Below are 25,453 nucleotides of genomic sequence, written 5' to 3' on the forward strand. Positions count from 1 at the left end.
CGAAGAGGGCTACGCTTATTCCGATCACCTGTTCCCTCAGTCTACACTGTCCACTCCAAAATCCAGCTGTCAGCTCCTAAGGGTGATAATAAATGCTGAAGCTGAACACTGAACTATTTGGATTTCATCACCGAGAAGCTCTTCCTCAAAGAACTCGGACGCGACTGCTATTTATTTTTCATCAGAGTGGAACCCAACAAAGAACTCATATATCACCAGAGCCAACAGCATAATAAAAAGACAAAAACAAAAAGCGGAAGAAGATGAGCGATACAAAACAAAATGTCTTACAGCCATGCTTCACTATGGATTTCCACATCATTCATAAGTAAAACATCTCATCTCTCAGTTCAGTATCTGGCCCACAGAGGGAGAACGAAAAAGGAAAAGAGTCAGCAAACCTGTTCGCATATCACACAATCTAACCAGAAACCAGTCAACTAGATTCTGCTTGGACATTGATAACTCAGTCAATCTGCATTCAGTGGCTCATCTGCAATGGCTTCAATATCTTTCTTACTCTTAATTACGCATCTTTTCTTTGTCTCTGGGTCAAGCTTATCCAAGTCTTCTAAAACTGCCATGTAACCATATAGAAGGTCCTCGACCTTCTGAACACGGGCTTCTCCACTCTCGCTGCTGCCTTTGTTGGCTGTGATCTGCAAAAATTCTTGCCTCCCATTATTGTTAGCATCAAAGTGCCTGTGAAGTCTTTCCGCCTCTTGCAATCCCGAAAGGGTTGGCTTATACTTTACTAAGAGCACACTCTGGCCAGCAGGCTTAGAGCGACAAACACTCATAATTCCTGCTCCAAACCCCATCTCTGAAACCACAATAATTAAAAAAAACACTGTTGAGCATAAAGTTACAAACAATGGCCAGCTAACACCAAATCTATGTGATCAACATCAACAATAAATGCACCAACAACAACAACCAACAACGACATATAACATTATGAAAGCAGCAGAGGTTCTACTTCAGTGGTTGGAAGTAGTTATTAAAAAAATATTTGGACGATAATGCAAGGTCCCCTGGTCTGCCTTTTCTCTCATGCCAATCACTGCTTTTGGTGCATGGGTGATGACTGACATCAAGGTAAAGCTGATAATTAGGATTGAGATCAAGTTGTAAATCATATGGTGGGTTTGCGAATTGGATTGTGGATCAGATCGCATATCGCAAGATTTTTCTAATTTCCTTCATTTTTTAAAAGCATATAAGAAATGTAACAATTGAAATGCAGGTCAAATATACAGTAGATGAATGAAGAATAAAAAGTCAATACATACAAGAAGTCCAGTCTCCACCAGCATAAACCCATATATAGCATGTCTGATAAAACTAATACGGACAGTAAGTTTCATAATATGGATAGATCCTAATTTTCCTAGCCAGTTCTGATTTCAAATATGAGATCCGGATCATTTAAGGGCACTCTGATCCGGATCATGAAACAAAAGACTTTAACAACAATGGATGGAACAGCATCCTGCCACTGAATAAAACTAATTTGGACTAGGTAGTTAACCGCTACTTTGATGAAATTCACTTATTTACACCTGATTCATAATTTCTAAATACCGGCTACCACTTGCTACTAATTTAGAAAAAAACCTCTATTGGCAAATGAACAAGCAAACAATTATAGATATAGAGACAAAACAAAACATAATGGCATCAGAATATCATACTATGCACAGCCATAGGATACCAAGAAACCAGAGAGAAAGAAAGAAAATAACCAACTGTGCACCATTGCAGAACCGATAGCACCTGATAAATAGCAAATTTATTCAAGAGCTAATAACAACAGAATTACATTTTAGCCGTAATCAATAAATTGGCATGACAACATTAAGCAACTGAGTAAATAATTATTGAACAACATCACAACAGATTCAACCCTCAGGCAGAGATATAATCAATATCAGCTTTTGCATAAATATTCTAAGCTAGGAGAATGTTAACTTCAACTGAAATCTCAGAAGTCAAAAGAATCAGGTCCATCAGATTATTACAGCCTTTCGCACAAAAGCAGAAAAAGAAAAGATTGGAAATATAAAACATGGAAACCTGAGTTCTAAAAAGACAGCACACAAGAAATGCAATCTTATTCTCTTAAAGGTAAAGAACAGCAACAGTAAGTCATTTCAAATGAAGGTAGAATTATGAAATAATAAGTGATAAGAGAACACGCAATTCACAAAATTTACTACCAGATTCTATTTTAAGAATGAGCATCTACAGAAAGAGGAATATTTGTATCATTTCAGCCATATTTGAATTGGATTGCCAAAGTTTAATAATACAAATTGAAGCCAAAGGTTTTGATATATGAACAAACCTCGAAGTCTTTCTTCCATGCCTTCATTGGCCACAACCTTTGGTTCGTGAGTACTGACCTTAATTCCAATTGAACTGTTATGGACGATGACAATTGGAGGCCAAAGAATAAGATCCTCCTTCAGAACCTTAGCTTCAGCAACAGGTCTGGACTGGTAGAGCCTTGAGTTGTCAGGAGCCACAAGCCAGTTCCAGCCCATAAGAAAGCAAAGGGCTTTATGAAGACCCAGATGTTCTGTTCTTAAGCCCACCTTGAGAGAATGATAAGTGTGAGTCACTAGGCTGTGTGCATCTCCAAACTCCTTTGATTCCTTTGAGTAGCTGTTAAACACAAGAAATGCAAGCCAGTCAACCAATTATTGATTCTAAGGCATTCTAGAATGTGTCCACAACAAGTGAAGAACTACAATCTGTATAAATGATACAGGAAAAGTCCATGAACTTAGCAATCAGAACAAGTGACGTGTTCTTCCTGCAATATGTCGATCATTTTGAATGGCTACAAAGCCATTTAAAACATACTGCAAGGTGCAACATTTATGATGGTCAAATTCAGCTGATCAACTTTAGAACAAGAAATTGAAATTAAAATCCAATTCAGTGACTGTCAATTCAGCCTATCAACTGTCTAAACAAAACAAAATGTAAACTATAAATCCAAAAAACCACATACATTTGTGCACCATATGCAGAAGACATGCAAATATGGTCATGATCAATAACAGAATTGCCTTCCCCCACCATCATGCAACCCCAAAAATTAGAAGGGGGAAGGGGAGAGAGGGTGGAGGAAGAGAGGGGGGGGAGATTGATATTGGATCACAAAGTATGATGCTTACAATTTAAGACATAAAATTGATGGACAAAAGAAAGAAGCCTCATCAATACTTTTGGTGTCAGCCAAATCAACAGGCTAAATTTGAAAGTGTAACTTTGAGTACAGTACACAAAATCAAACATTTTCCTACAACTTTGCTTGATTATGCTGAGTAATAATAGTATATCAAACCTCATAGATTGTTTCTGAACATGATAAGTTAGCAAGGCTGTCAAATAGGATATTCTAATGCTTGAGTTTTCTTTTTTTCCACCCTAAAACAGATAATCATAAAACGTATTCAATGTAAAACAGATTCTGTGAAAAACAGGGGAGACCAGTTTTTCATAAAACTCAATTTACAGCAAGGTTTTAAATTCTATGAGATGGGATTGTACCAGTTTTTCCATGAAACAGGACGGGCCACCATCCCGCCCCACCCCGACACTTGGGACAGGTGTGTTCATCGGAATGCTGGGGCAATGGCGGGACAGTCCTATACTGGTGGGACTTGAGTCCCGATGGGACCCCATCCCGATGTCCTGTGGGACGTCCCGATGGGACTTGAGTCCTTGATTTTCAGGTTTTATGAACACGTTTCATGGAAACAGACAAATGTTTTTTGTAAAAACCCATTCATTTTCTGTTTTCTGAACCAGAGCAAACCTTGTTAACCAAACAGCACCAAAGGCTACAGGCAGGAAACTTAAAAACATACAGAGTGATGCCTTTCACTGGATATTTTTAAGCAGAAACCTATAGTCTGCCTTAGGATGAAAGTCCATTAAGGTAAAGGAAATGAAACGAGTAATTAGAGTCAAACACTTGGCTTCAGTAATGAAGCATATGCAGCATAACCTTAGTTATGCTTTTTTACCTCTTGGGTGACTTTGAGCTGACAAAGGCCAAAAACAGAAAAAGATTTTCCAAGTTCAACTACAATACATTTCAGAAAATTATTAGAAAGACGATCCCTATAAGCAGGCTGAGGAAACAATTAAAAGAGGCATCTTTCTAGAATGAAATTTCTTTAAGGATAAAAATTTAGAAGATAGTATTTATATGCTTCAGGATAGCAAAAGAGAATACTTATCAAGTCATAAATAGTTCCCCTCATGCATGTCTTAAGCTGTGCGTTTCAGGTAAAAGGATTAGTGACTTCACATGACCAAGTATTTCGATTGTCCCAAACCAAAGTTTCTCCAACCAAAACAAATCAAATAGGCCAGAGCAAGTTTCAGCATCTGATTTTGGTTTGAAAGGCCAAAAGATAAACACCAAGGTCAGCAGTACCATCCCGAACCGCTTGATTCTGGGTGTATCGAGCCGTACTGGAGGCCGACTAGGCCAGTTTCGGCCTTGAGATCAAGAACCAATGAGGAAGGGAGAGAAGAAGGAGAGAGAGGAAGAGAGAGAGAGGGAGGGAGAGAGTGGCGAAGAGCGAGAGAGGCGGAGGGAAGGGCGAGAGAGGGCTTTCGTCTCTGGTGGCACCTCGGAGGAGAGAGGGCTCCCTCCGCCTCTCTCGCTCTCCGCTTCCCTCTCCCTTCCTCTCTTTCCCTTCCTCCCTCTTTCCTTCTCCCTCTCCCCCTCCTTCTACCTCTCTCTTCACTACCTGACTAGGACAGTTCTAGCCTTGAGATCAAGAACCAGTGAGGGAGGGTGAGAAGGAGAAGGAGAGAGAGCAAGAGAGAAAGGGAGGGAGGGAGGAAGGGAGGGAGGGAGGGAGAGGCGGAGGGAAGGATAAGAGAGGGTTTTCGTCTCTGGTGGCACCTCGGAGGAGAGAGGGCTTCAAAAGCCCTCTCCCCCTCTCCCTTCGCCTCTCTCGCTCTCTGTTGCCCTCTCCCTCCCTCCCTCTTTTCCTCTCTTTCTTTCTCCTTCTCCCCCTCCCTCTACCTCTCTCTCCACCGCCCTCTCCCTCCCTTCCTCCCTCTCTCTCTCTCTCTTGCTCTCCCCCTCCCTTGTCGGTTCACACTCAAACGGCAAAACACAATATCATACCATACCGTTGGCCTACCGACATAGATGTTAGTTCCAGTACTACGGACCTTAATTAACACTATTATGGAAAATAATTTCGTATCAGACAAATATGCATACAATCATGCAAAACTCCAAGAAAACATAAAGCAACAATTACATGACCAGTTCAAAGAGTAAAAGTTATGCAACAGCAACACATAACTAAAGGAATGACCTAAATAAGCAAAAGCGCTATAATTAAACTTTTTTTTTAAAAAAAAATTGCATCAGATCATTGATGAGAAACATACAGACGTAAAAGCTCCATCAAATTAACAGGACATCAAATCCCTGACTCTCCTATGACATGATGCACAAATCCCTCCAGCAAAAACTGAATAAGATTTCAAATGCAGTATCAAAAGCCTTGTGATATTTTATCATGGACCTCAACATCTGCCAGCCTTTTACAGACCACTAAGTGATCAACATCTGAACTCCCTAACAAGAAACAAATTAAAAAAATGATCCAGGAGGCAACAGCACTCATTGTCCTATGCAAAATCATCATATCTAACAAGCAGCTTAATGCACGCACCTTTGTATTTCATATAGAACAAATAATTGCCAGGTGTTAAAAGTTCCTTTATCAAAAGATAGAGCAAGTTGTTTCCCATCACTATTGCGGCATATAATACAGGTTTAGAACTCTATGTACATTTGCTGCATAAACTCTTGCATTTTAATTAATCATAATTGTTTCTACATGATAATTCAATTTGCTATCAATAGAGTGCTATCCTGAAACTTCCAGTTGGACCTCTGGCACCTCTCAACAATCAACTTGCATGTCAACTTACTTGTGAGGTGGCATAAAATCCTGGAGTATGGCTGAAAAGATTTATAGAAAATGACAGCTAAGAAAACATGCTAAAGAAGTTATCTGATAGCTGAGTTCCAGAAGATTCGTTGATATGTTTCTTCTAATCCGATTTCCCAAGGTAGAACGAATATGATAATTAACCCTTAAGAAAAAATTTTGAATTCTCCCAAGTATTAACTTAAACCAGCAGCGGGCATTAATCATGAAGCAACTAATTGAGAGCCCCAACTCTAGAGTACATCGAACCCATATGAGAAGTCTTACCATGAGTGGATTGTATCCATTGGGCAAATATGGGTTCAAAATACTTTTGAAAAACAAAAACATTCCGTATTTGCCTTATGGGCTTATGGGCTTGTAATACTACCAAAAGACATTTATTAGGGAAAATACGCTCTCCAAATCACCATCCTATTAAATGGAAGGGCATTACTGGATATCTAATAATCCATCCTGGTCCAGTACCAAGAAGCATCTCTTCATGTCTTCCATGCAACTATAGGTAATTCCACGCATGCTGCAAAGATGCGACCCTTATCATTTAAAGCAAGTAATGTTAGGTGCATGCTGACTTGATGCAACATCAAAAAAGTATTGATCCTCGTATGCAGGTCATGGAACTAATTGCTGGGGTCAATAGATGAAACACCAAACAAGTATCTCTGAATCGAAACAGAGGAGAAAGTGTTCAACTTCCAGAATGATATCACAGATAAAGAAGACAGACCTGCGACACACGCAGCAAAGAAGAGGATTTCCTTGTTCTCGGTATCTTTTTTGTTGGTGTGGGCTCTCATGCAAGGACTTTGAATACTTAAGGAAGGCTTTATGAACCTGCTGCTTAAACTCCTCTGAATCTTCAGGTGGATCAGCCTTTGCAAGATGAGCATCATCATCAGGAACAACTCCATTATGGGTATTCAGACCACTGCGACGACCTTCCATACCCTTCTTCCAGTGTTTGTAGGGTCTGAAAATTTCTTGTCTTCTCTCCGAAGAAAATGAATCATGGTATTCTGAAGGGCCTGGCCTCAACCGCCTTTTAAGACTCATACCATGGGCTCCATCCGCGTGAGGAGAAGAATCGTCCCACAGCAACTGGGCAGCTGATCTAGACATTATACGAGAGGTTCTTTTATATGGGGAGTGTTCAAAGGTCATGTTTTTCTTATGCAGAAACCCTATTCTATCTTCATTAGGCCATATTTCATCACCACCACTTGGTGACTGAATTCTTCTAAAGGCATTTCGATCATTGGAGACAACGCTTCTTGGCTCATCATTATCCATAACATATCTTCTTCTGATCATTCTTTCAGATGATAGATCATAAATATCCAGATTACCCATGTGAGGATTTCCTTGTGGAGGGCTCACGCCTTGTCTGTACACATGTAAACACCGGTCAGACAACACAGAACTCTTCAGCCTTTCTCTGTATCCCATAGAAGTAGCATCTCTCCCTAAAGCACAGTGTTCTTCAAATGGTGGAAGGTCACATCCTCTTAATGGATTCATTCCAAATTCAAGGTGACCACTTCCAGACCCACTGACATAATCATCATGAACCTCTTTTAATTGATGATACTCTGGGTTTGCATCTCCATGAAAAGAATGGCGCTGGTCCCAGAAACTGCTCTCACCTGTGATCTTCCGAGAAGCATCCAATCCCTCAACCCTTCCTCCTGTGAGATTCGTGAAGGACGAACTTAGCGAGTCTCTATAGCCACCTCGTGGATCCCACGGTATCTTTTTGTATATGTCATTTGACTCAAGCAATCGATGATCACTCCTCTCCCTCTGCCAGAGTTCATGATAACCATAGTCCTGCGGCTCATCCCTGCCAGGTGGACTATGATGGACCTGCCTCACTCGCTCAGTGAGATGCCCTGGACTGTATCCAATTCGGTCCAACGGGTCATCCAGAAACTTCTTTGCACCACTTCCGACATATCCATCAGACAGCTGATGATGGCGATTACCATACAAGCTTGACAAATCATCCTTCGCAAAGCCAGATGAAGAGGTGCCACCATAAGGCCTGAGCTGCGAGGGAGGCATCAAAGGTGAGGTAAAATCTCTGGTAGAGTAAATCTTCTCCCTCCCTCTCTCGTCGTATGGATCACTCATGCGATCACGGTAGTGAAGCAACTCATCATCGCGGATCCCCATGTTCAGAGTGCCGCTGCTGCTTCCCATGTTCCCGGACTTCAATGCAGCAGCACGAGCCGGGTAGTTTGCATCCGGGGGCAGTGAGAAGTAGCTACGGGAAGATCCGTCATTCAAGAATAGGGATTTCTGCAGCAGCATGCCCTGCCCATCAATCCCCGTGGAGGATGGCGGTGCCGGGGCACCACTGCCCTGGCGGAGGAAGTCCTTATCTTTGAAGATTCGGGACGGCCTCGAGCTGGCGTTCAGATCTGGGTTCGAGTCAGGCGGAATATCCGGCAGTACAAACTTGGGTGGGAGCTCGTAGCGCCTGTCCTCGAATGGCGAGGATCGGCTGCGGTGCTGCTTCCCGTGGTTGGAGCGCCTGGCATAGTCCCTCCGCTCGACCGAGGGGGGCCGGCGGGGACGAGGAGGAGGGCTCAGGCTGCGGCGCGAGCGACGGGGGCGCCAATCGGAGCGGTGGTCCTTGATCTTAGCCTTGGTGGGGGCTCTCGGGGAGACATCTCTGCCATCCCCTCCTCCTCCACTACCACCATCTCCAGGCCTTCTTGATCGCATCTCCTTCTATAAGATTAAAAACTACCCAACAAGACCACTTCTCGTAGATCGGCCAAGATCGATCGCGCAAAATATCGGGTTTTTCTTGGATGAATTACGTGAAAAAAAAAAAAAAACAAAATCGAACGAACGAACGAACGAACGAACGAAAACAGGGTTACAGAAGAGGGGATCAGGATCGCAAAGAAGCAAAGCCAAAAGTATTTTGAGAGTGAAGTAGCAAAACCCTAACTGCAGATCCTGGAGGAGACACCCTAAACCTAACCTTAAAGCATCCTTTTCTTGGGGCAGAGTGGATGAAAGAGATCAGATTCTGACCTGGGGGAGAAGATTGTGATGCTGAGCACTGACTCTGCTTTGCTTTCGCATCTCTCTCTCTCTCTCTCTCTCCCTCCCTCTCGCTGAGCGGCCTGAAGTCGAAACGCTTCGCTCCTCCGTTAAGGCCGATGGTAGGGGTAGGGCTCCCAATATTAGTATTTAATAAAACATTTTTTACGTATAGTTATATGGTTATAGACGCACTTTCAAAAACAACGGAAGTCATCGATCAATGATCACCCTTAAATTCAATAGTATTGTGAATATCCTTCAGGTCCCAACCTTAGCAATACGAGAGGACTGGCACTTGCGTTCGGGTTGTATCTTTCACATGTGCGGGCGCGTGTGCTCTTGCACGTGTAAACTAAAGGAAATATTGTAGCCGTGGGATCTTCTACGGCGGTGGAAAGGACACATGATTGACAGATTTTATAGATTCAACTTTTTTTCTAAAGCTTGAGTGGGAAAATTTACATTAAAATTGGAGTCAAGAAGGAATACCAACTCGACTAATCGACACCCTTCTCAAAACAAAACAAATCTAATTAAAATTTTATAAATAAAATCGCCCATGTCAGTATGGTGAATGTGGGTCTAATAAAACTTAACCATACATCATAATCGTAGAGAATTCATACAACTTGAAGGATTTGTGCTCGTTGTTGTACGAGATCTAATTACGATCGCCAATATAAAGTAGCACAATTGGAGCTTCTTTTTTATGATTGCTAAATATAATACTGTTTCTCTTCTAGATGATGCCTGAGACACGACGAAGTTGTAATCCGCTCTTGTTCTTCAGTCCACCTACTCATGCATCATCATGTGTGAGAAACGCTAGGGCGCTGGGAACCTTCCCTTAATATGCTGAGAAATCAAAAAAGCTGTCTCATTCTCACCGAACACCTCATTTTTGGGGTTGCTTCAGGGGTTGGAATCGTTTTAGAGAGCTACTGTTGCTGTCGAGCGAGGCCGGAAGAAAACTCCTGGCATCAAGTTGGCTGTAAAATAATAACGCTTCAAGTTAAAGCAGAAGATGACAAGTTTTTATCTTTAACAAATAACATTTAGCTTGGAAAACACGAAATTATTAGAATGAAGTCCTGAAAGTCCTCTTCCTCTTCTTTCTATTATGTCTTATACATGCGGTACCTTTGATTTTTGTTCTTTCTATCATGGAATTCAACGGAAAAAAACACCAGCATAGATGTCGCGTGTGTTGGAAATTTTGAAAATTTTGGTTTTGAAAAGATTTAAATTCTAAAATCCAACCTTATCCCCTTCTTATTAGTTGTTTCACAAACTTTTTTTTTTTTTCCTTTTTTAGTTCCCCATTCGAAAAATAAATGTAAGAGCGCTTGCTTTCACAGAAATTCCATCCTTTGAAGCTCAAGTAGGACTTTGAGAAAATTGGGCTGGTGGCCACACCTGAGGAGATAAGCCCTGAGAGATTTCCGACAACACACAACACATTCGCTCTCTCTTCTGAGACCCGTTTGATCGGATCTAGCCTCCCGGTGATCATGCTTGTTAGAGGAGGATCGGGCTGAGCCGGATCATTGCATCTTGAGAATGACATTGTTGTAAACTCGCACGAGGGGCAAATCATGTTCTTAGGGCAATGTTGTTCAACAAGCCTTGATCCAAGCAAAACTTTTTCAATCATCTAAATTTTTATTTTTTAATTTTCGTTGTATAATATTGTTGCGAATAAAATATTAAAATATAGTAATTTCTAAGTGTCATATCTCCAACAACTAGAAGATTTCCCTTTGGAAATATGGCAAAAATCTATTAAAATGTTGGAAAAATTACAAATACACTGCTCCAAGTTTGGGCATTTTACATTTGCACCCGAAAAATTTAAAAATGTTAATTAACCACTAAAACTTCAAATTCCTTACAATGTGGCCCAGTCGTCTACCTCCATTATAAAATGTTATCACGTGAGGATCATCTGATAACTATACTTTAAGATCTGTGCGGGGCGGCGGATGATAGAAGATATAATGCTTTGAGATCTATATATGCATATGGATGATAGATGATACAGTGCTTTGAGATCGGTGCAGATGGATAGATGAGAGAGGATAGAGCGCTTTAAGATCTATACAAATGGATAAATGGCAGAGGATGGAGCGCCTTAAGATCCATGTATGCGGATGAATAATAGAGGATAAAGTGCTTTAAGATCTATGCAAGCGGATGGATGATATAGGATGGAATGCTTTTGAGATTTGTGCCGACAAATAATGGCAAATGAAGTGCTTTGAGATCTATGCAGGTGGATGAATGATAGAGGATGAAATGCTTGAGATCTATACAGGCAAATGCATGACAGAGGATGGAGTGCCTTTTGACCCATATAGGCGGATGGATGATAGAAGATGTAATACTTTGAGATCTATGCAAATAAATGCATGATAGAGGATGAAGTGCTTTGAGATCTATGTAGGTGGATGCACGATAAAGGATGCAGCGCTTCAAGATCGCATGAAAGTCACGATACAACTTTTTAAAATTAAAAGTATTTTGGTCTTTTTCTTCCTTTGTTAATAGTGATCTAGATAGATAGTCGGGTCACATTGCAATATAAATGAAATTTTGGTAGTTGAATAAATTTTTTTAAATTTTTGGGATCCAAGCATAACTGCTTCAAACTTGAAAGAATATCTCCGTGGTCCCTTCTGAATGGTTCACGCGAGATCGGGGTTCATACATACTAATTGAACTTGCAAAGGATGAAAAAGAGAGAAAGCATTTGGTGTCAGCAGCATTAGATGACATTCTTGTTGGTTTTCTTGCAAAAGAACATGAAGCGAAATCAGTGTTATTAATAAGAAAGACCTAGCTTCATCATAAGTGCCAGACAGCAGACAGATGGAACCGTAGGCACGGGATGATCCATCTCCAAATTCGGGAAGCCGCAAGACTTGGGAGCTAGACTGCTGCTACTCATAACTTCAACCAACATTATATCATCTTTGTTAAAGTGAGAGGCAGAAGTACGGTCAAAGAGCAATCAAGTTCCGCACAACTGAACCAAGCTGTCAATATAGTTGTGCTGCCATTCACAGCTGCTGCTAGCGGTGGAATGCTAAGTGGCCATGGCATCAATTAATGGTCCGGTCCCACTGAGAGAGAGAGAGAGAGAGAGAGAGAGAGAGAGAGAGCAGGGAGAGGGAGGGAGAGACGTACCGTACGAGCATATAGCTATGTGGGTGTGGTTCTTTTCTGTCAACATTGCTGAGCTCGGTTGACGTGCAAGGTCCTAGCGAAAAGAGCAGACCATTTGATGCAAATAATCTTTTTCTTTTTCAAGGTAATGCAGCACAACGATCTTTTTTTGTTTTTTTTGAAGGTAACAGAGCACGATAATTAATCGATGGCATCAAACGCTGGAGTCCTTTGAGAAGTTAATCAAACTCATCATCACTCGAAATTCCCAACTGATACAAAATCCCCGGACTAAAGTGAACGACAAACTGGAATATATCAACCCACAGCTTTTCTTGCTCTGCTGCATAACAATGACGAAGCCTCCTGCTCATGTAATTGCTTTATGACACATGCTATCATTGAGAACCATCCAGGCATGTGGAGTGCTCAGGGAGCAAGCACACATGAGAGAGAGGATAAAAAGAAAGGAAGGAAAACCCAAGAGGAGTTACTAGAGAAAGCCTACGATAGAAGCATGCTTGGCTTCACCAGGTAATAGAAAGGGGTGTATGTTATTAGAAAGCAGACTGGGAAGGGAGGGAGAGGGAAACATAAGGAGTCATATCAAGTCCATGCTAGTTGGTAGTTATCAAAGGTAGCTTGTACATGGCATCCCTCAGCTTTGTCTTTGCCCCCACGGCTCTCTTTCTCCGTGCAGAAGAGCCGACTTTTCTTCTACTCCACATCAAAGCTTAGCCTCTAAGCACCCTTTTCTCTTGGACATAGCATCTACCCGATACTCCTTCAGACCTTCCAGCAAAAAAGGACTGTCCATACTCCCATAACTTTTTTTTAAGAAAATTAAAAGAAAAGCATATAGGATAATAATATAAAAGATTGTTAGCATAAGAAAATCTATCACCAAATTCTAAGGGATTTAAATCAGAAGGGAGCCATTGGCTCAAGACAAAAACGGAAACTGTTCTTACCAACTTAGGATGTAGCCAACGTACCAACTTATGAAAATAACCATCTTACCAAATTATTAACTTCTACTGGATCACTTACCTAAGTTTTAATTCGATGAAGCTGCAGGACAAGCATGTAAATGCACACGCACAAAATAATGGTTGCTATGTCTCACTTGAAGCATTTTCTTATGAATATGCAGAAGAAACTGACTTGCTTGCTTGACACCGCTCAATGGTTTCCTTGCTTAGAAACCCATATTCAGCAGGAGAAAAGAAACCAGTCTATTTAAAGAGGCAGAAAATAGAGAACAGAAGCTTTTAATATAGGATTCCGAAGAAAGGAGAGCTTTAGAACCTTGGAAGAGGTAGAGATGCAGACTCCAATGCAGACATGGGAGCAGCAACAGCAGCACATTCTGCGTAACAAGAACTCCAGCCGCAGCTTCAGAGACAGCCCGAGGAAGGAAGAGAAAGAAGAGGATGAGACATCAAGGTCGGCCGTCTCTGCATTCCGAGCAAAAGAAGAACAGATTGAGAGGAAGAAAGTGGAGGTTAGAGACAAGGTGTTTGCTCAACTGGGCAGGGTGGAAGAAGAAACTAAGCGCTTAGCAGAGATCCGGGAAGTAAGTTTATCAACCGACAAGTTTGCAAGATATACCTCTGAAAATGGTGGCAGCTAAAAATCTAGTATTTAGGTGAAATATTTGCCAACAGGTTTTTCTTCTTTTGTGTGTTAGTTTGCCAACAGGTTATCCACCTTTTATCTGTAGTAAATAAATCAGATCTTGTAGATTAATTTTCTCATATTCTAGCATCAACCACTTACAGAATCAACGTGCTTACACCAAGGCTTGAGAAAAATCTTCTATTCTAAGTTATTTGGTGAAAAGAGTTCAGGTTGTTGATCCAATATCTACCTACAAGAATAACATTTCCAGACTTAAAACCATCACGCAGTCGTATTAAAGATCAGTTGAAATTCTGATAGGAACTTGAAGAAATGGGAGATCCGACAAGGAAGGAAGTTGCAGCTATACGCAAAAAAATTGATGCAGTCAACCGTGAACTAAAGCCTCTTGGACAAAGCTGTCTGAGAAAGGTGGATTGCATATTTATAACACGTAGCATGAAATAAAATGACTGATAATTTATTCATCAATCCTGATGTTTGTGCACTTATCACCATTGAGCTTAACAAAATTATGACCTGGATATTTTTTTTCATGTAGGAAAAGGAGTACAAAGAAGCTCTTGAGGCATTCAATGAGAAGAACAAGGAGAAGGCTCAACTAATCAATAAGCTAATGGAGGTGATTTTTTTTGTAGTAATTTAGTTATCTGTTGCTTTAAAAAAAGTAGGAGGTGAATTTTCCATATAGAAAGCGGAATTTGCTCTATAGAGTCTGTAGTCATCTAAATAGCCGTGTGTTCATTCACTTGTCTGCATGCTTGGTCGTGAAAATAGCTGTGTTCATTCACTTGTATATATGTATGCTTGATGTCTGAGCAGCTGGTCAGCGAGAGCGAACGACTAAGGATGAAAAAGCTGGAGGAGTTGAGCAAAACAATTGACTCTCTTCGCTAAGCCAATCTGCTGGTGTTACCAAGGAGTTAGACCTGTGTGATTCTTATTTCAGTTTACTGTAGATTCCTGTGTAGTTTCTGATTGGGACATGAAATGATTGTTTTGTTTTGTTATTGTGCTCTCGTTTTGCTGAGTGCCATCTGCTGATTTAGGTAGGGACTTGCTCTCCACACAGGTCTATAATTGAAAAGGAATGAATAAATTTGTAAAAAAACAAAAATCCTTTTATGTATTCATGAAAAGATTTCTTTCCCTGTTTCGAAAAAACCTTAATTCTCCAAATGCGTATTATTACATAATGTGGGATCAGCTACCCAAGACTTTACTCAATGTTGTATTAATGATCTCAATTCACACTGGCTTCTTCAAAGATATTGCAGGAACAGTTTTGATCTAATAGCCTGTCTGATGCTGTGTCCAACTAATATTCAAGTCCTTCCATAATTTTTTCCATATGACCTTTCAAAGCATGCAGCTTCTTAACCATCCTTGAACAGGCCACAGAAAAATGAGTTATAGTTGAATAAATGAAAATAGGAATTTAAGACAAAATAATTCAAGTATAAAAGAAATTCAACACATGGCCAGTTGCAGGTGCCTCTAGCCACATGCTGATGATGATTCAAAACAACATTAGGAGCAAAGGCATAGCCCTGAACATGAACCTCATCTGCAGGTCAGTATATATAGCTTCTTGATGAACTACCAAGGAGGTTGCACAAAAAGTTGTCATATTGTTAACATTGCTTTTTTATGTTATTAATGCACGCTTTTCTACTTTTATGTATGGTTGAATATCCAAGGGTCGATTATTGTGGATATGATCGGTATGGTGGACAAAGCCAGGTTAATATCATACCCCAAATAAAAATTATTAATTATGTATTTCTTATATGCATACATAAGTATGCACGTAAGCACACACACAGAGTGACATTTTTAGTTATTTTCCTTCTATTGCTTTCCAAGTCCATGGTCTTCTCTTCCATTTGAAATAACTGCATGTATTTACTCGATAGCGTTGGATTATCATCCAGATGAATTGAAAGAACAAATTACAATAATCAAAGTTCAGTATGAGCCAAGTAGTAAGCAAGCTGGACAAATACCAGAACTTGAGATTTTTAAATGTTTTCATCCATTCAGATAGTTATTATAAATTATTTGGGACTTGAAGAGCATGGCAGCTCTCTAGAAGCCAGAAACCATGATCAAGGCCGGCAAGCCACATTCTATCTTTCAGCTTATCAATTGATTTTATACAATTGCACCAACACTGTGAAAGGCTATCTGCTCTTATAATGTAATCCTTCAAAATTAAGCTGACATACTATACGTGTGAATTTTCTTTCAATTATGTGGAACAAATTTTGAAACTGAAATAATTCATTGAATCATAATGTTTATAATCATATTATAAATCACTAACCTCGTCAGCTCTCGATTACCCTCAAAACATGGCTTGCCAGGTATTAATAATATAATTTGATCTAAAATCTAACTTTTGGTATAAACAAGTCTTATAAGTTCTCTCCTTTTTTTCTTTTTTTTTTTTGCCTTCTTTCCCTATCTGAAAACGACCACCATAAAAATGATGCATTACCATTCCAAATGCACTTGCATCGTTCATAATGATGGTCCATGACGTGATCAAATTTCCTATGCTATATAGGTTATGATCGGAAAACTCAATCTTTTTCTCTTTTATGATATTTATTTCCAATTCATAAGTGTGACTACTCTTTAATCTGCTGGACTAACCTAAACCGTCCGATTCAGGGCACGCTGAACATAAACCTATATGGAACCAGGTTGATTCAATAGTTTGCTTTGAGACTCGGGGTGAGCTGGTCCAAATCTCTCCAAATCAGGAAGAAAATTTGATTCTGCGTGGTTTTGAGGTGTTCAACTTGATTCTCATGCTAATTCTTACTTAAATGCGCTTACCCCAACGAGCCTTTAGTTTGTAATCCTTTGCAAGGTTGAGACCCTCATTGCTAGGATTTTTAGCTTCTTACCACCATCACTGTCGACATTTAATGATAGTCCCCCTTTCTCCCTTTCCCTCCCTCCATCTCTCTTTCCTTGTTTTTCTTTCTCCCTCTAACTCTCCCCCTTCCTCTCTTTGTCCCTCTCTCTCTTTTCCTCTCCCTCCCTCTCCCTTCCTCTAATTTCGATATACCTCGGGTCAATAAATACTGCATTGGTATCATATCAAATTAGTAGCTGGCTAGTACGATCATGATACCGATGTGGGAAACTATTTTGCTACTAGTCATTCTAGAACCCCTCCATCTTTTGCTTTAATCATCCTCGATAAACATTAATTCCTCCAACTACCGAGTTTCTAATAATATTGAAAAATTAATGTAATGCATGTGTTTTGTCAACTTATAATAGCTCTTACATTGAGAAACATGAAATGCATATTTCTGTTCATGATGAGAACATGAAGAATATTCATTAATTGCAAGATTTTTATCTGGTACATGAACTTGAAGCTATATCCTAGAGCATTCTCCATCATAAAATTTTTAAAAATAATCTTCCTTAATTGTTACCATCAAGCAAACATGCAAATATAGAATTTCGGTTTCAATTACCAAGGACATATAATATTACAAAATTTAATCTAGAAAAAAGGTTATATCTTGCATTAAATTTGTTAAATCTATGAAAGACACATGGAAAGATATTTCATGTAGGACTATCGATTGCCTTGCAAGGAAAATAAAAAACAAAAGGCAGAATTAGTGGAGAATACTAAGATAAGATATAAACAATGATAACAAGATCCACGAATGCAAGGTAGAATTGAGGTGAGCTAGGATTCTAATCACTTATCTATTTCTTTTCAGAAATGACGAATTAGTGCCTCTTGGAGATGCCTCTAGATTTAGGTGTTTTATCCCCACCATGGATTCAGAAACATGAATAGATTATAGATATATAATTCTCTCTACATGATTATCATTTACTTAAAATTTCCTGATTGGATGCTTAGTATAGAGATCTACTGGAAATAGTTTACGGCCTCCAAGATTGTAATTACATTTCCTATTTTACTGACTCTAAGTTAATGAAACTTAAAGAAGAAGACTACTTGTAACCTGTAGCTGTAGGTTCCTATCTCAATATCTAATTACTTTTATGCCCCTAATTTTGTCATCTAATCTTTTATATAATAATCTCTCAATTTGATATAAGGTTTGCAGTATGTCTACACGGAACATGTCAAGGGGAATATTACTCAGGGCTAAGGATCTCTACAGGGAACCCCAGCAACCCACGTCTCTTGTTAGGTCCATTGGTGGCAGATGGGCTGGGCTTGTGGCCTGGTGGGCCCATGACCCAACCTCAGAGAAGCGGAAAAGTGGCTTTGGGAACCGTAGTTTGAGCCAATCCTTCCAAGCGATTCTCAGTGAGGCGAGATGGGGTCAGGGACTGGAGACCCTGCTGCTCATGGAGGAGACCCTAACACTAACCCTAACCCTAATGGCGGCCGAGACGGAGGAGCGCCGGTGGCGAAGAAGGTGGTGGTGGTGATGGGAGCGACGGGGGCCGGGAAGTCGCGTCTGGCGATCGACCTGGCCACCCACTTCGCCGGCGTGGAGGTCGTCAACGCCGATTCCATGCAGGTCTATCGAGGCCTCGATGTCCTCACCAACAAGGTTCCTCTCTCGGAACGCAACGGTCTGCTCTCCATCTTAATCTTCCCTCTCCTCTTCCTCTCTCTACTTCTTTCTTGGTTAACTAATCGCACGCTCGATTGCAGGTGTTCCACACCATCTCCTGGGCACCATTGACGCGTCCGTGGAATTCACTTCCAAGGATTTCCGCGATCTTGCCATTCCCGTAGGAGTTCGATTCCTTCTTATTTCTCTGTTCCAAGAATATTTTTTTTTAAAAAAAAAAGATTTTGCCTTGAGAGAATCAGAAAAACGATTTTGATTGATGTATTTTTTTTTGGGTATGCTTTTTACTTGGGTAAGATTATAGATGACATATTATCTCGTGGCTGCCTTCCTGTTGTTGTTGGGGGGACGAATTACTATATCCAGGTCCACTCCTCCTTCAACTACCTTTCCCTTTTTCAGCATAGCATTCTTGTTATCATTCAAGCTTACGTCTTTCTCTTAATCCTTGCTACCTGATAGTCTCTCGTGAGCCCATTCCTTATAGATGATGTTGTGGAAGATGTAGCGTCATGTTCTATGAGTGACTCTCGGGGTGAACTACGAGAAGGTAACAAATTCTATACTTTCTTGTTTGCAGCAAAGCTAAGTATGCATTAGTCTGTGCAGAGAGTTTGTATCAGGGGCTAATCTAGTTTGGTGATTAGACCTTGACAGTGTTGATTCAACTGCTAGCTTCGATCGTCTTAAGGAGATTGACCCAGTTGCGGCAAACAGGATCCATCCCAATGACAATAGAAAAGTAAGGACTCCTATGGATTTCCAACTATTTTCGCCTTTTTACGATTTGTCAATTTGTTGGTGTTATTTTAATTAAGATGTTTAGTTGAGATTTACACCTTCTAATCAGATTTTTTTAAAAAATACTGCAGTTCTAAGTCTGAGTTTAAGAAAGTGTTATTAACTTGAGATCTTTAGCATGTTCTCTGTTTTTGATGTAGTTGGTAGAATTCAGCTCATAAATAATAAAAGTTCCTCCTAGCAAGCCTGTATTATAGATATTTGAGGAAAGGCCCCCTAATGCAGGCCGGGGGCCTAGAGTAAGCTTCAAAGTTACCCGACAAAAGACTAAAACAAGTGATGTAAGGAAGCTTATAATTTGAAAGCAATTATAAATTCAAAAATTAAAGGCTAAGGATCTAGATGCTAAGAAAGAAATTTGAAAAAGGATAATTAGTAGTGTCTTTACCTTGCTACCAAGAAGGTCTCATCTCGTTAAGGACTCCTCTAACTAACTATGCCATCATTCCCTATAATCCACCAGGATTGCGCAGAGTCCACTGCATAGAAAGAAATCACTAGAGTGCACCCAGTGAAAGAGAAACAAGAAAGGGGTATTTATTGAGTTTTCAATGATCGAAATTGAGCACAAGAAGGGGTATTTATAGGCTCGGAGTCCTTACAAGGCCAGAGATATCTGGGTACCCTTAATGTACCAAGAAAACAAGAAAAACAACTTCTGGACTAACTAAACTAAGTTATCTCACCACTCTCAGACTTCTAGGAGAAAACTGGTTCCAAGGCGACCTATTTGTTTTTGGGTTGCCTTTCGATGCCAGTTATAGAACCGTCTGTTGATTTGATGGTGTGAAGGGTTGTTGTCTGTCGCCCTGGACTCAGAGTCCATCTTAGAGTAAGGTCTGAAGCCTTTGGAAGGTAAGCGGTTGCCATCAGATTGCTTTTGGTGGTGGCTAGTGCACCAGTAGATGGGTTCTATAGAGCACAATTTGCCATTATTAAGATGTTGGGCCATGATGACCTGTTTGTGGGCTTGGTTGAGTTTCGGCCTGGTTGTTGGACTCTTTCTTATTGGTGCGCTAATCTCTGTGCATCTAAGTTCCTATATATGTCTAACAGGCAATACTTGTGGTTGGACTCTGCTATTTATTCTGATCTGGTATTTGCTTTAAGACATGCGCATGCTTGTGAAGCGCTTATGCACATACATGTTTGAGATAAGGGGGTTGTTTTCTATTTATTTATTATTAAGATGCTATGTCAAGGTGCTTATGTTTTTGTGTCTTTCCATCTGGATGAGGAGTATTCATGTCCCATCTCTCTTCATACCATGACCACTTATTAGCATCATGTTGCACTAATTACTCATGTCTTTATATCTCTAAATTACCATAACAATTGGAAAATGTTGGTAATAAGCCATGCTAATTGCGTATAATCATTTCTTCTTGGCAAAGTGCAGTTTAAACTGATGTGCTCTATACCATTGGTTTCTGAAACAACTGTTCCGGATCATGTTTCTTTATGTTGTAACACTCTGTTGTTGCAGATAAACCATTATCTCAGCTTGTATGCGAGCTCAGGTGTCCTGCCTAGTAATCTTTTTCAGGGAGAGGTTGCACAGGTAAGAAATTTATGCTGAGTAGGTTTAGATAATAACATTTAAGCATTTTCGTATTTTTCCTGAAAGTTATTGTAGGCAGTAGAAGTTTTAGTATTTCAAGTTTTTTGGGTCAGTTTTTTGCTTGTTCTGTCTATATGGTGACCTTTATAAGTTCAGCCTGAATCCTGAAATGTTAATTTCTGTGTTTTTGACATTTTTTAAAATATTCTGAGGTTAGTGAACCATGTTTTCATTGATGTTATAATATTTAGTATCACCACTAAGTGCTTAACCTTGTTTAACATCCATCTTGTGATTTACTGTGATTTGAGTCTCGGTGCTTCATATATTTAATTGATGATGCGAAGCTGGTTTGTATGTATTTAGTTACATTATATCTTCTTACAGCTGATGAACTTTAGATTTAAAAAAAAGAACACAAGGCTGCATGTTTTCTACATTGTTATTAATTGCTTATTTTAAGTGAAATGCATTTTGACGTTTGTTGCATACATACACGTATACCTTTATGCCTGTTTGTGAGTGCACATGCATGTTTTCACAGAGGTTTTTATTTCGTTTGTCTATAAAAAGTAGCATCGTGCTGGATTACTAATATAAACACCTAGTAACCCACACTCTGTATCTTTGAACATTTCTTTGCTCCGCAGCTAGTGCCATACTTGTAGTTTTCAGCCATCTCCCCTGCCTCACAATTTTCTGCTGTCAGTTGAGACCCCATTATTTGAAATCCAAACCTGCATATACTTCTTAGCGAATAAAACTTGGATCTTTCTTGTGCCAGGACAGAAGTGGGGACATGCTGATAATTTCAGATATCATTGTTGTTTTATATGGCTGGATGCTTCCCTTCCTGTTCTGGATGGATATGTTAAACAGAGAGTTGATTGCATGATTGATGCTGGTTTGTTGGATGAAGTCTATGATATATACCATCCAGAAGCAGATTATACTCGGGGTTTGCGGCAGGCTATTGGTGTTCGTGAATTTGAGGCATTCTTTAGATGCTACTTCTCTAAGAAAGAGGATGGCGAGGCCTGCAGACTGGACTTCTCAGACAGTTTGCATTCCGATGATGACCTCAAGATTTTCTTAGATGAAGCCATTGACAAGCTAAAAGCCAACACATGCAAGCTTGCCCGTCGTCAAGTACATGAAATTCCTCCTCATGCTGTGACCTTTAATAGGACACTTTGCTTCGCACTATAGCATATATTTCATTATTTAAACTCAGCTAACAAGTATTTTGTTTCTTTTAGAAACGAAGGCTTAATCGGTTGAAGACATTTTTTGGATGGGACTTGCTTCATATTGACGTGACAGAAGCCTTATCTTGTATGCCTCGTGATCTCTCTTGGCACTTATTTATAGAAGCTTCGTTTCTTTCTTGCTTGTTTTTTTCCCCTTTGAGAATAACAGTGGGAGTATGACCAATATTATTACCCAGTCCAAACTCCTTGGTAGAGACTTCCCATGGCTCAAACCTAGAACCTCGTTGCAGCTGAATGAGGGATGTAACCACCGGATTATAGAGTGGCTTGAAAGATTCTTTTGTGATTAACACCTTTCCTTCTTCTGTTCTGAAATCAATTAAATGCATGTTTTGGCAGACAGTGCAGGTGATTCGTGGCAAACAAAAGTTGTTGAACCTTGTGTTAATATTGTCAGAACTTTCTTGTTTGAGAGAGCTAATTCCTCGACTGGCACGGCAATGGTTGGTAATGTTCAGTGCCTGAAGCTGGTTTCAAGAGACTTGTGGATGCAGTATGTCTGTGAGGTTAGTTTACTATTCTTTTCATGATGAAACAAGGTTTAATGTACACATATTCAGAAACTTAAAGACAACTTAGATCCATTAGGCATTTTAGATGAAGCTGACTAGCATCAAAATTAACTCTTGAAACCAAAGGAAGCTTATCCAGCAAAAAGAGATGGTGTTATACTTACCAGTATCACATTCGTTGCACCCGTGTTATCATTTTCTACCCCCAACTTTCAGGGCAACCAATTTGGCCTGATTGTATACGGTGTTACAATCTGAGTTTGTCTGTATTATCTTTCCTGAATGAGCATACGGTGATTCATGCCAGTGTCTTCCGTTATGTGCAGACTTCTTGGTCCGGATCCTGAACCCTTTTGGAATACCGTTATGATCTGGATATGAGACTTCTGTGATAGGCTTAAAATCAGATTGAGTGTACTCAGTTATTCTGGTTACCCAGCGCAACATAACATTTATGTTAACAAAATTGAAAGTGTGGGTAGATTTATTTGTCTTTACTAAAGTTCTTTGTTTCTCTCCACAAAACTTTTCTCTTGCCTCGTTTGAGTTTGCATGTTTTCACTGAGTTTGTTCAGTCGATGGTGTTGCACGTGTGCATCATATTGATGGTATTACCTGCTACTAGTCCTCAAAATGGTTTGGTCATAATAGACTGGACAGCTTTTACGAGAGCCCAGCAAAAACTGTATTCTTCCTTGATATTATAGGAAACAGCATATTGAACTATCAAGAAGTCTTTAACATTTTAAAACGAATGAAAGGTTGAGAGGCACAGACTGACCATTTCTTGGTGTACCTGGCTATTGTGTAATGATAGGCCTGTGGCAATCAGATTCTTCGAGGAGCACATGAATGGGACCAACACAAACAAGGCCGTCGACATCGAAAGAGAATCCTTCGGTTAAAGAAGAAATCTCCACAAGTTCCTGCTTAGCAGATCAGCAGCAGCATCCGACAACTAGGGTTTCATCATGTTTTACAAGATCCCTTGCTCCAGCATCTGCCGATCGGTCTTTGTAGCTTCTCTGCTGCAAGATGCCAAACATAATAGCTGTTATGATGGTTTGAATTTGAACGGAGAAAAGTAGTATTCTCATGGTCATTCTACAAAAGTCCGTGGTACATGCCTTCTATGTCTTTTTGGCAAGCGAGGCTGCTTGGTGTACACCTGCCGAACTATATGGTGGTTAAATATGTGTGCGTATTTTTCATTTGACCTTGATAAGACCAATTTATGTGGCATGATACTGTCATGGGCATGGTCTACTCGCACATAGCAGTAGATTGAGCGATTCTCATATGCTGCTGTTTTTCATCAAATCCAACTGGCCTTTTATTCTCTTGTTCTTTTGGGTTGCTGAAGAAAAATGTAGTTGTAAAGAAAAACCCTCTTTCTAATATATGGTATACTCGTAAGATTCATATCAAAGCTTGCGGTCTTAAATATTTTAAATCCCATGTTGTATCATCTATATCAGAGTTTCTCCTTCAGTAACATCGAGCACAACAATGAGCCCGTCTTGCAGGCCCTAGTATATCTATGGCGCATGCACGTCTAGTTCAACTCTGAATTTCCTTTCGTTAAGGTCCTCTCTGGGAACCCGTCTTTTCGAACCATACCCTATGCTCTTAGCATGTGCTTGTGCACCTTTATCGTCTCTCATTGTATCATTTTCTTATGAGCCACGTCAACATACGAATATCACGAGCAACACGAACAGAACAAAAGACGAGAAATCCATTTGCATTTTACCACTGGGGATCTAATTGTTGAAGGAACAATAAGGACTTTAGTCAAACCTGGTGAACATATTGATATTTAATTTAGAATCCAATTCAAAATAAAGCTTAAGCTGTTAAGTATTTAGCTCATCAATTTATTTACCTTCCACTAATTATTGCATAGAGACGCTTCATATATGATTTTTAACATTCTCCCTCTTCATGTGTTGGCCAATTTCAACCCTGTCTCTTGAGTCCAGTCGATCACCCTTGGGTCAAACTTTGCATTCCATTTGGGTGCTTGTACCGTTTAGAAAGTTTGGATAGGATGGTCAACCATTAACACTGATACTACTTGCCGGAGAGAGCAAATTTGGCTACACATTTACAAGAATCCAACCTACTACCGCTCTCCAATTGAGCTCCGCATCTAATTAACTCCATCGAGTCCACTTGCCTGACCTACTCGTCATATCATTAGCACCATAACTCGGCCGTACCAGCTTATATATTACCATTTTCTACGAGAGACCAATTTCCATGCCTTAATTCTAAGAGTTGCTCGTGAATATGATTTTGATACCACTTGTTCAAGACTCGAGAGAAACAAGAAAAGTTCAAGTCTAATCAAGAGATGATTCTGATATACAAGTTAGAACCCAATTCAACTTAAAAGAACATTTAAACTATTAAGTTTTGAATTCGATCAGCTATATCAATTCATCTAAGTTCTACTAATTATTCCATTTAGGAGTAAACCTCGTGTGTGATCTTCAATACAAAATCCCTATTTGTAATAGCCACAAGTTTCACAAATATGTATTTAAGTGGATTTTGGAGGCATGGTTGTCTAGCTGCTATTTTATCAAGAGAGTGGATAGCACTTATCTGTGTAAAGAAAAATCATAATAGGAATGCATGCCATATATATGTTTGATGTACGAGTAATGCTATGCTGCTTTCCTAAGTCCACATAAAAAGCTACGACTGGCACAGTTCCTCTTACATGTACATTAAAAATTCTGTACCTCATGGTTAGAAAGGGACAGATGCAGTTCTGAAAATTGGAGAGGTACACGGGCAAATAGCTAAATGCAATCAAAGTACTTGTAATGTTCAGGACACC

At 39.9% G+C, this 25,453-nt stretch overlaps 3 protein-coding genes across 5 annotated transcripts; 2 read left to right on the forward strand and 1 right to left on the reverse strand.

Moving 5' to 3' along the window:
* Nucleotides 1-243: 243 nt before the first annotated feature.
* LOC103708003 (uncharacterized) lies at nt 244-12,797 on the reverse strand. Its single transcript, XM_088720712.2, has 4 exons — nt 12,249-12,797; nt 6,733-10,051; nt 2,348-2,667; nt 244-823 (listed from the first exon to the last, which is right to left on the reverse strand). The coding sequence occupies exons 2-4, from the start codon at nt 8,730-8,732 to the stop codon at nt 471-473; spliced, it is 2,673 nt and encodes an 890-aa protein (XP_088576838.1). The 5' UTR covers nt 8,733-10,051; nt 12,249-12,797; the 3' UTR covers nt 244-470.
* A 577-nt stretch (nt 12,798-13,374) lies between these two features.
* Nucleotides 13,375-15,017, forward strand: LOC103719839 (uncharacterized). 3 transcript variants are annotated; one of them, XM_088720715.1, is made up of 5 exons: nt 13,739-13,803; nt 14,009-14,077; nt 14,169-14,279; nt 14,410-14,490; nt 14,691-15,017. In XM_088720715.1, exons 3-5 carry the CDS (start codon nt 14,181-14,183, stop codon nt 14,763-14,765), a joined length of 255 nt encoding a protein of 84 aa, XP_088576841.1. In that variant the 5' UTR covers nt 13,739-13,803; nt 14,009-14,077; nt 14,169-14,180; the 3' UTR covers nt 14,766-15,017. The 3 variants fall into 3 exon arrangements, with proteins under 3 accessions (XP_008807487.1, XP_088576841.1, XP_038989264.1); XM_039133336.2 differs by lacking the exon at nt 13,739-13,803 and adding an exon at nt 13,805-13,875; XM_008809265.5 differs by lacking the exon at nt 14,009-14,077 and having other exon boundaries at nt 13,375-13,803; nt 14,691-14,878.
* Nucleotides 15,018-15,221: 204 nt separating this feature from the next.
* On the forward strand, nt 15,222-24,034 carry IPT2 (tRNAisopentenyltransferase 2). Its single transcript, XM_008809266.6, has 12 exons — nt 15,222-15,441; nt 15,569-15,611; nt 17,973-18,458; nt 18,541-18,620; nt 18,758-18,826; nt 18,923-19,010; nt 19,108-19,202; nt 20,748-20,822; nt 21,612-21,971; nt 22,082-22,157; nt 22,433-22,599; nt 23,423-24,034. The coding sequence occupies exons 3-12, from the start codon at nt 18,197-18,199 to the stop codon at nt 23,537-23,539; spliced, it is 1,389 nt and encodes a 462-aa protein (XP_008807488.3). The 5' UTR covers nt 15,222-15,441; nt 15,569-15,611; nt 17,973-18,196; the 3' UTR covers nt 23,540-24,034.
* Nucleotides 24,035-25,453: the final 1,419 nt, after the last annotated feature.

The sequence above is a fragment of the Phoenix dactylifera genome, chromosome 4 (genome assembly GCF_051530095.1).
Source record: "Phoenix dactylifera cultivar Ajwa chromosome 4, Ajwa_hap1_PhDact_Kaust_v1.1, whole genome shotgun sequence".
NCBI classification, from domain to species: domain Eukaryota; kingdom Viridiplantae; phylum Streptophyta; class Magnoliopsida; order Arecales; family Arecaceae; genus Phoenix; species Phoenix dactylifera.